Source organism: Zea mays, chromosome 8 (genome assembly GCF_902167145.1).
Source record: "Zea mays cultivar B73 chromosome 8, Zm-B73-REFERENCE-NAM-5.0, whole genome shotgun sequence".
NCBI classification, from domain to species: domain Eukaryota; kingdom Viridiplantae; phylum Streptophyta; class Magnoliopsida; order Poales; family Poaceae; genus Zea; species Zea mays.
Genome location: NC_050103.1, coordinates 67,034,293 through 67,043,817, shown reverse-complemented (window position 1 = coordinate 67,043,817; position 9,525 = coordinate 67,034,293). Strand labels below are relative to the sequence as shown.

Sequence of the window (9,525 nt, the reverse complement as noted above, 5' to 3'; positions counted from 1 at the left end):
CCGCAGACCCGTAGTGCCTCGCCCGCGTGCGGCCCTTGGGCCGGCGGGAGTGCAGGCCGGCTGCCCCTGCTCGGCTCCTAGTCCGCGTGACCGTGCCCCGGCGCCCGGCGCCTCCGCAGAGGAGCAGGCGAGCAGCCGCCAGCCCGCCACATTTGCTAGTTGGGTTGTTCGGTTACTATTCATATTTTTGGGTTGTTATTACACAATTAGTCCGTCCAAGAGTAGGGCCTGGGCCCTAGTGACCATAGGCCTGAATCCGCCCCTGCTTGACGGGTTGCTATCACAAGCAGTGGTGCAAAGAGCCTGGTAGCGGCCGCATGAAAGTTGTCTCTATGCGTCTGTGGACCGACGCTTTTAACTCACATCTAAAGTTGTTTGTTTGGGATCAGATAATCCATATACATAGGACGTGGATACCTTGCCTTGCGAGTTAGGGCCAGACATTTAGGCCATGTTTGAATGTAGTTAGCTGCTAACATTAGCTAAAAATATCTAAACATTATAATTAATAGTTTAAATATTAACTACTTTTAGTAAATTAGTTAGTTGGCTAGCTTATTCAACTAGCAGTTTTTTAACCAACTAACTCGTTCTACTATATTTAAACACCCTTTAATATATATTCTTTCTGTTATTTTCTATGTGTCGAGTTTTAGTTTAAAAATTACCTACCGGATGATAAAAAACATTTGAGAACCGAGGTGGTAGAAGATAATGACAAAAATCGCACGAACAAAGAAAATTTAGCCAAATAAGGTTAGCACATGGTTGATTGGAGGGTGCTCAAGAGGAGAGGACACGAGTGACGGCAGCATAGGCTGATCCGCAACAGATCCGCATATCCTTCCTCCCTTCCGTATCCGCCGATCAACCGGCCACAAAAACTCTCTCACTTACATTTGCGGGCCCATTGAACGTGCGGCCCACTTTCATTGAGAGACGAACACGCGAGTAGAGAATTTCTCCTGCCTGCTCACGACCGCCCTCTCGCCGGTCGCCGGTCGCCGCTCGCAACGCAAGTCGGAAGAGGAATCTCTCCAAGCTCCAATCCTCCGATCCTGCCCCAACCCAAGTCCCCTCCACCAGGCCGCACACCTCCGCCGCCCGGCGCGACCTTGCATCCACCAGCCTGCCCTCTCCTTCGCGTGAGGCGGCCCCGGCGACCGCGTCGGCAGTGCAAGACCAGACCGAGGCTTCTCCCGTTGGAAGGTTCCAGCCATGGCGAGCGCCGATCTGCTGCGGAAGGAGGAGGAGTTCTACTCCTCCCTCTTTGATTCCGCAAAAGGTAACCCGCCCATCCCCTTTACCCGAAAGGAAAAAAAAACTCCTCTTTCGATGCTCACATGTCGAGCTCAACCCCCAAATCCGCCCCTTATTTTAGTGCTGCGTGAACGCAGGCGACGGCGTCAAGTCGCGCTCGCAGGTGATTGAGAGGAAGATTGAATCCCTCGAGGACATGGCCACCAAGGTCGTTCCTGCTGCCTTCTACGCCTTGCTGCCCTTTTTTCGTTTTTTTTTTCCTTTTCGTCATGCCTGAATGCTCTCATGCAAGTAGTAGTTCTGGTGTAATATCAGACTTGTTGTGATGTGTGTTAGGGGTCTGCAGGTCAATGCTTTACACATTGCAATGTTATATCACTCAGGTCAGCAACCGGAGATCAAGAAGATGGTTGAACGACCGCTTGCTGATTGAGCTTGTCCCACGCCTTCATGTTGAAGAAATCAAAGGCCTCTTTGCTCCTCCACCATGGGGTATGCTCCGAATACTGCTCCAGTATTTTTTTAAAAAAGCATGCTTTTTCTATGCTTCGCAGTTCAAATGTTCTTTAACTATTTGTACTAACTGCTTGCGATTGCCCCTTGTATGCTAGAAAAGCTATAGACTATGTTCACAAAATCATAAAGAGACAACATTCTTTCTCTTGAAGTTAAAACATGTCCATGTTAAATGCTCACAAGTACTGCAGTACTGGAAATTCGTGTCCTCGTGCATATCTTGTTGTTCTTCTATTTATATCATTTAAAGAGAATTCTTATATGCATATGACATGTCATCTTTTCCTTCTTCTTTTTTGAGGAAAAGCTCATATGTATATTACAATGATTATGTAGGTGAGGAGCTGCCCTTGTCAGCATTCTGCAGGACAAGTGTTAGTGACTGGGAGGCCTTCAGGAGCATCGACATGGATGCTGAGGTGTGTAGAGCCAGTCCTGCTAGCCGCATTCTGTTCATCATTGTTCACTATATAATTTAGTGAAATGCACAATGAGAAGCGATATCTGTATATCACAGAACAGTCACATGCACTTGTTATGGACCAGCCATACTAAAGCAACTTATTCTTATTTGCAGGCAAGATTGATGCAACACATGAAACGATCATCCGAAAAACAAAGGACTCATGTCGACGAAGATGAATTGATTGCTCTGAATGCTTGGCGTCGTATAGGTCGCCAAACAAGAGAAGCTATTAAGAAAAAATTTCTACCTGATCTACTTCAAATATATGAAGTATTGCCTTCTTTGCTTTAGTTTAACCCCCTCTTTTTCCATAAAAACCAGGCTCATTCTCTTCATCTCCTCCACAATTGATTGAAGTGATAATATTTGATGAAAGCTAATCTGTTTTTCTTGCAAACAAGACATGAGAGTTCTTGGTTATGTATTTATATATATCTGAATCTGCTATCTTTCTCGCACATGCTAATTCATCATGCATACCACATCTAATTTGTTATTTGTAGTTTCAAGCCTCAATATTATGCGAAGTCTATGAGACAGGATAAATTTTATTGAATAGCTTTCTAAATTTACAGTATCGACAATATCAATTTAGTGCTATGCTTATAAAAGCAAAGATGTCGTTGTTATGACTTATATCTGTATGATGCCTAGGTTTTGTTTGGAAAATAATGTTCAGAAAAGGTGCATTGTGGGTCTCTTTGTCTGCTGCCCTTGTTTCCACCTTGTGTAAATATTTTTCCTGTCTTCAAAAGTTGGCATCAGTTTTGCAGTTTTCTTATGCCACTGCTAACAACTTCTCTTCCAGTCTATTTGACTTGGCGTGTCAGTTGTTTATACTATCAGCTTTTGCGTTTCATGTTTGCAGGAACAGGTTAGGGCCTTCATTGAAGGTACTGGTGACAGCGACGTGCTTGTGCTGAATGTCCAGGACCCGTTCCAGAGGCTGCTTCTGCACGGTGTTTGTGAGGTGACTATGTTCCCATGTCCGATAAAACCCAACAGTTTTATGCTAAAGAATTTAGTTGCTCTTAAAAATAGTAGTGGTCTTGATCAGGGTTTGTCTGTTTGCAGTTCTATAACGTAACCTCAATGACCACAAGCAGTGTAAGGGACGGGAAGCCATGGAAGAGCACCACCATCAAGAAGAGGCATGTCACCGGTCTTCCTCCGAGAATCACATTAGTTAGCTTCCTGAGGATGAGGAAGAATTAGTCGTCCCAGTAACATGTGGATGTGAGGGTCCTACACTAATTCGCCTGGATGTGTACTAAAAAGACAAATTTGTTGCTTTAGGTCGCATCTAGCATGTAATCAAATGTAAAATATCCATGTCAAATGTAAAATACATTGCAAGACCTTGTTCCAGATGAAGAAACTCAAAAGTGTAAGCCCCTACTTCTATCACTGAGTCTATGAAAGAGGCTTAAGCCAAAATATCTGTTGCGTAGCATTTTATGCCATATTCCACCTATCTATCATGTGGTCAGGAAGCGGTAGAAAATTAAGGCCTTGCAAAATTGCAATCCTATCCACTTGCTGGAATCTGAATCTAAAAAAAAAGGTTTCTGAATGCTTGTCCTCATTTTTTTTCTTTTATTGCCTGACAACTCCTATTCTCCATGTCTGCCATTGTGGCTAAAGCCCACAAGCAGCAAAGCATTGGCACCAGCATAGTATAGCATCCAAGCTAGAGTATAAGGTACGTACCTTCATCAATGGAAATATAAAGTAGGATATTCAACTTTGACAGCTCCAAGGTGCTTCATTCTGATAACAGATGTAATCAGCGTCATTGTTAAACCGATGTAAATGTAGTTCAGCTACAAGGAGCAGAATTATATTATATATGGACAGACAATTGCAAAAGTGCAGCACAGCACTTTGGGTGCTTATAAAAAAACATATAAAAGTTCCACATAGACCACCACTTGCGGGTTCTATTCTTTATGGAGCAAGCACCAGCAGCAGCTTTCCTCTTCGTTTCCACAAGCTAGCAGTAAGCAGCAGCGGCCAATGCATCGGCCCAGCTTCGAAGCCCATCCGGTGGCCCATTCGGCACCTGGGCGAACGACAGCAGGAAGCCGGTGAGCGCGCACCCGGTCCGGCTGTCGGCTGGCGTGCACCTACCTGCACGGACGGCTAGCCGACGACGGAGAACGGCACCATGGACGCGCCGAGCAGCGCGACGAAAAGGTAGCAGCGCTGGACGGGACGCGGAATCAAATGGAGCGCATGTCAGCTGTGAGCGAAGTTGCAAAATGTGGCCGGTGCAACTACATAGAGGCGGATCGAGGCAAGCAGCCAACAAAGTAGCGACATGCTGATGATGCTCACCTTCCAGTTCCAGTTCATTCGTCTGTCCCATTCGATTACTCCATGGTGTACATCACCATAACGAACGACACAGTAAACAGTATAGTATTACACTTTTGGTACAGCAAAGCATTACACAATCAGTAGGCACTACACCTAGCTACTTCCACTACCAGAAAGCAATAAACCATGAGCCACAGCCAGGCAAAATGCATAGTTGCCTTACATTTTATTTTTTTTAAAGAAACAAGTATATCACACCCAAAAAGGTCAATCTATCTTCCACACCACGAATGGCCCCTTCTGCTGCTGCTCGCACGGCCGGAGCTTGTGCATCGCGCGCCCCATCATCGCCATCGCCGCAGTGCTTGGAAAGAACTGTCCTTCAAGCTCCTCGGACAACCGGCCAGCAGGTTTCGTTGCCTGCCTTCCCTGGCCTGGGCCTTCACGGAAAACAGGAGTGCCGCCCTGGCACCATCTCCCTATCCAGCGATTGACGCTCTTCTCTGGAATCGGGGGGGCTCTTCCCTGCACTTTCCCCCCTCCATTCAAGCTCTGCTCCTCCTGTTTTCCTGGGTTGCAAGGGAGTGCCACGTCAAAGGACCGGTTTATTTGCCTGGGTGGCGGAGGACTGTCTCCGACTTTTGGCCTCTTGGTCTTGGAACCAAGGACGTCAGGGTCTGGTACGCCGAGCTGCAGGCGCTTGAGCCATCTATCACTTGGCTCGGCGCCTATTGGTGGCTGAGTTACACCGCCACTGGGAATCTGGTTTCTCATCCTGCTCATCTGGGAGAGTATGAGATCCAGGTTCGTGATTCCTGCTCCAGGCATGCATGGTTGCTTGCTACCGATAGCTGCTTTGGACGAAACATCGTGGCCTTCGTTGAGATTATGAGATCCATCTTCTTTACTGTATGCTGATTCTCCTCCCTGCTTGGTGTTGGACGACGGAGCTGCTAGCTGCTCGCTTTTCGCTTCGTCTGGGGCTGGGGCTGGGGCTGGGGCTGGGCAACCGTTGTCCTGTAGTACATTTATTGGTAATGGAAGAATCAGTACATAGGTCTGTCAACTGGTTGGTACGGGTCCATGACTAATGAGCACGGCTTGGAATAATTATCATGTGGAATGACAAGAAACAGGTAGGTGGACGTGTATTCAAACCAACATAAATATGATAAGATTCCAAGAAAGAGTATAAACAAGAAAGATCTACTAACACTAAAAACAAAGTTGACGATACATCAGATGCATTTCTGACAACAAAACTTATAGACCTTTTTTTTCTTTGAAAACCATCCAAACAATACAAAAAAGGTTCCAAGCCATATTCTGCTTTTTTAGTTTTTTTTTGAAAAAAAATCTGCTTTTTTAGTTTTTAGTATCGAGCAATATAAGTAGTCCAGGAACACTCTTTATGCGCAAGACAGGAGATCGGATCGCTATGGATTATGGAACACTGATACCTTTTGTGCCGATAATGAAGCAATGCCTACAACAATCCAGAAAAAAAAAAAGAGAAAACATTGTGTGAGTCAGAGAATGATACTGCTACCATCAGCAAAAGAAAAAAAAAACCCGATATGTATTAGATGAAACATTCCAGTGACGCTGCTCTGTTAGCATATATGTTGCGCATAAACAACCATACTTAAACCACACTCTTAGCTGACACTGTATTATAAAAATGCTAGACCTCTCACCTGCTGAGGATTTGGACCCAATAAGAGCATCGCTGTGCAATGTTTCAGTCTTAGATGAAGATTGATTCTGTGCTCCGAATAACTGGCTTCCAATATTGGTGCCGTACATACAAACTCCAAAGCCGCTAGATTTTCCTGAAGACGCAGAATTTTTAGGATATGCACTTTGTGATTTGGAAGGAATCGTTAACTTTTCGAATAAATAGAGGCTTCTTCGGTTGCAAGAGCCCTTCTTTGGCTTTGGTCCATATGTCAGCAGGTCACCATTACTCTTGTCTGCCAATTCATTTGCAGTTTGTTGATCAGGTAACGTGCAGACTTTCAAATTTCCTGCAGATTCCGTTCTCTGTGTTTTCAGATGACGATGGTGCTCATGAGCTAACAAAGAACAAGGAACAGCCTTGCTATTACAATTATACATCTCATGGAAGTTTTCACCATCCTTCTTGCCGATGTTGGAAATAGTTATAGGTTCATTCTGAAGCTCACTACCAAGTACTGGTGCACAGAACATTGCCTCTGCAACACTTTCATGTTTATGGGACGCACTTGCAAGAATTCGATTGTGGTTGTTTCCTGCAAACTTGAACTTCTTTTCGTTAGATACAGAGGGCAGTTCATGCTTTGAGTTTGCAAAATAGTGGCTTGTATGCTGCTCGTCTATTAGACAATCTGCTGAATTGGTGTCGTCCTTGCTGCAAGAACATGACACGGTATCCAATAACTGTCCTTTTAACTTTGGCCCTGAAGGATCTGAATTGAGGCCAGCAGGATCTTCTAAGTGAGATGCAAAGCCTTCTGCAGGTCTGCACATATCCAAGTTCTCGTCAGCTATTTGATGTGAGTGCATCATGTATTCTTGTGACGATAGGGCCAATACATGGGATGCAGACGCATTTAGATTCAGAGGTGCAGACCTTCGTTTGCGGTTGAGAATACTGTCAATCTTTCGATTAATTTCGAACATTGGAAAGTGGCTCCAATCTGGACTTGGATCGTCGGAGTTCCCAAGGTGCTGAAAATCCAACGGTAACTCTGAAAGCTTGTGAACAGAGTATGTTTCTGACACAACTGCCCTTGCTCTCAAGTTCACAGCATCCTTCTTCACAAATTTTTCAAAAGACCCATCAACATGTTCACTATTCTTCGGTCCCAATTCGTTGGAAATATGGCGTGCCATACCCCACACACTAGAATTGAATTGTCGGTCATGCTGCATGGAGGCGCTTCCATGGCTTACTCCTACCATGAGCCTTTTAGCAACCGTAGATTCCGTGAATTCATAAGGCAAGGTCTCGCTATCTTTCGTAGTAGTGCCCTTGGTGGTACCCTCCAAAGGATTGCTGCTGCCATTGTTGCTGCTTGCTTTGGTCCAGTGTGCCATCCACAGGACGTGCTTATGTTCAGGTGGTTCTCCAGGATCTTTCTTGCTCAACAAAACATGGAAATCTTCTTGCTTGGTATATCTGCTCCCGACAAAGTCGGACATGATTCGAGCAAATGAGTTTCCTCACGAGCCTGGAACGATCACTGCAGATGCTTCTGTCAAGGATGCAAAGAACAGCAAAATCAGAGACAAGGAGATGTTTGAATTCCTGACAGAAGAAACCATGCAGAACTGGTAAATCAGGAATACAGGTAAGGGTCAGAACTCAGAAGTTCCATCAGGAGTTGTTTAGACACAAGGGCGCTTCCTGGAGATTTCACTAGAATTAGCAAAGTTTGGGGGTGTATATGGGTAGGCGTGGAACCTAATAGGAAGTTTTCCATCACAAAAGGAGTCGTTACTCCTGCTTGGTGCATGCGCATGGCATGACCTTGCGATTCAGACTCTTGAGAAAAAAGGGAAAAAATTGATCTAGTAGCAACTCATGAACAAGCAAAAGATGAAACATAGATTTTACCTTAGCTAGCAGCAAGTGCGCGCACTTCTACGGTTGGAGCAGAGCTGGATCACGCCAATCTAGGCAAGGAACACGCACGCCGCTGCGAAACAATGAGAATTACCTCCACTCCACATAAAAGCACGGAAAAAGGAACAGCGAGAAACCAAGAGCCAAGGTTCCCACGCAGCTCTCGCTCCCAAACCGCGGGAAGAAACAGCCCGAATGGCAGGAGCAGGTAAGCGTGGACTCACCCAAATTGCGGTTGCGGTACGAGAGCCCAGGCCAGGCAGGCGGCAAGGGATCAAAGCAGCCGCGGCCGCGCCGGCTCCCCAGAATCAATTCCCCGGAACGGAACCGGACGGGAGGAATAAAAAGAAGCTGCGGGCGACAGGGAGACACGCGCCACAACAGCTCCCACCCCTCAATCTCCACACCTCACCTCGCGTCCTCGCTTACGCACTTACGCCCGTCCCATTGGCCCAACCGCGACGCGCGGTACTGCTACCACGTCCCACGCCGCGCCAGCGAGACGGCCAGGCCAGGCGGCATTAACTCCGGTGGTGGGAAGGTCAGGAGCCACAGGGGCGTGCGAGGTGGGAGAGGGCTGGTCCGTCACTGGCCAGCCAGCCCAGGAGAAGGGGATGGGAGAGATCAGGGAGGGATGGGAGGAACAGGGAAAAGCGAACCCAACCCGCCTGGGCCACGTCTTCAAAAGGCCGCCGTCGGTTGCGCCGGCGGCAGCGGAGTCGTCGGATGGGGAGCGTACGGCCGATCGGTGACGGAAAATATCTCAGCGGGCGGGCGGACGCGGGAAGGGGTCCCCCCTGTTGCCCGCCCGTATAGTGGAACGGACGGCAGATCGAGCTGCCTCGACGACGCTCTCTCGCCTCCACAGGGAGTGGGTGGGGCCCGTCAGCCGTGGGCTCGGCTGCCACATTTCGGCATGCCGCGACAGAGAGTTGACGACCTACGCGACGGCGAAAATCAGAGGTTGCGTGGATTTGCCGGTAGCACGCGACGCGTTGCCTCTTGCCTAGTGAAAAACAGGGAGATTGCTTTCTTTTCGAAAAGAAAAAAGGCAGGAATTGTGAGTGAACCAATGTTATGCCTCCCTTTAGAACGAAGGATTAGTAAAATACAGGGATAGAAAAAATGTAGAAATAACGTTGTGTGACACATCTTATATAAAATTTTATAGGAAAGTTTTCAAAAGATTGAACCTAATGTTAAAAAATCCTCTAAAATCTCACTATAATGACCCATTGCATATAAAATTTATATGATTTATAGCAACCCAATCATTTGTTCTAAAAGACCGCATAGAAAAAAACTTCTTATAGGATCTCAATCCTTCAAAAAATTTACACTTTTTTCCTTTGTT

At 46.5% G+C, this 9,525-nt stretch overlaps 2 protein-coding genes across 2 annotated transcripts; one reads left to right on the top strand and one right to left on the bottom strand.

Moving 5' to 3' along the window:
• Positions 1-946: 946 nt before the first annotated feature.
• LOC100272960 (uncharacterized) lies at positions 947-3,675 on the top strand. The gene is made up of 7 exons (NM_001147412.1): positions 947-1,285; positions 1,398-1,468; positions 1,644-1,752; positions 2,113-2,195; positions 2,354-2,512; positions 3,111-3,212; positions 3,317-3,675. The coding sequence occupies exons 1-7, from the start codon at positions 1,219-1,221 to the stop codon at positions 3,455-3,457; spliced, it is 732 nt and encodes a 243-aa protein (NP_001140884.1). The 5' UTR covers positions 947-1,218; the 3' UTR covers positions 3,458-3,675.
• A 911-nt stretch (positions 3,676-4,586) lies between these two features.
• Positions 4,587-9,144, bottom strand: LOC103635300 (uncharacterized). Its single transcript, XM_008657789.3, has 5 exons — positions 8,396-9,144; positions 8,163-8,244; positions 6,259-7,800; positions 6,022-6,047; positions 4,587-5,578 (listed from the first exon to the last, which is right to left on the bottom strand). The coding sequence occupies exons 3-5, from the start codon at positions 7,745-7,747 to the stop codon at positions 4,829-4,831; spliced, it is 2,265 nt and encodes a 754-aa protein (XP_008656011.1). The 5' UTR covers positions 7,748-7,800; positions 8,163-8,244; positions 8,396-9,144; the 3' UTR covers positions 4,587-4,828.
• Positions 9,145-9,525: the final 381 nt, after the last annotated feature.

Excerpts from the sequence above, each read along its gene's own strand:
- LOC100272960 (NM_001147412.1), top strand. The coding sequence starts at position 1,219 with ATGGCGAGCGCCGATCTGCTGCGGAAGGAGGAGGAGTTCTACTCCTCC. Across the intron at positions 1,469-1,643 it reads TCGAGGACATGGCCACCAAG|GTCAGCAACCGGAGATCAAG; the intron begins GTCGTTCCTGCT and ends TATATCACTCAG. Across the intron at positions 2,513-3,110 it reads ATCTACTTCAAATATATGAA|GAACAGGTTAGGGCCTTCAT; the intron begins GTATTGCCTTCT and ends TCATGTTTGCAG.
- LOC103635300 (XM_008657789.3), bottom strand. The coding sequence starts at position 7,747 with ATGTCCGACTTTGTCGGGAGCAGATATACCAAGCAAGAAGATTTCCAT. Across the intron at positions 6,048-6,258 it reads TGGGTCCAAATCCTCAGCAG|GCATTGCTTCATTATCGGCA; the intron begins GTGAGAGGTCTA and ends GGATTGTTGTAG. Across the intron at positions 5,579-6,021 it reads CTTCATTATCGGCACAAAAG|GACAACGGTTGCCCAGCCCC; the intron begins GTATCAGTGTTC and ends AATGTACTACAG.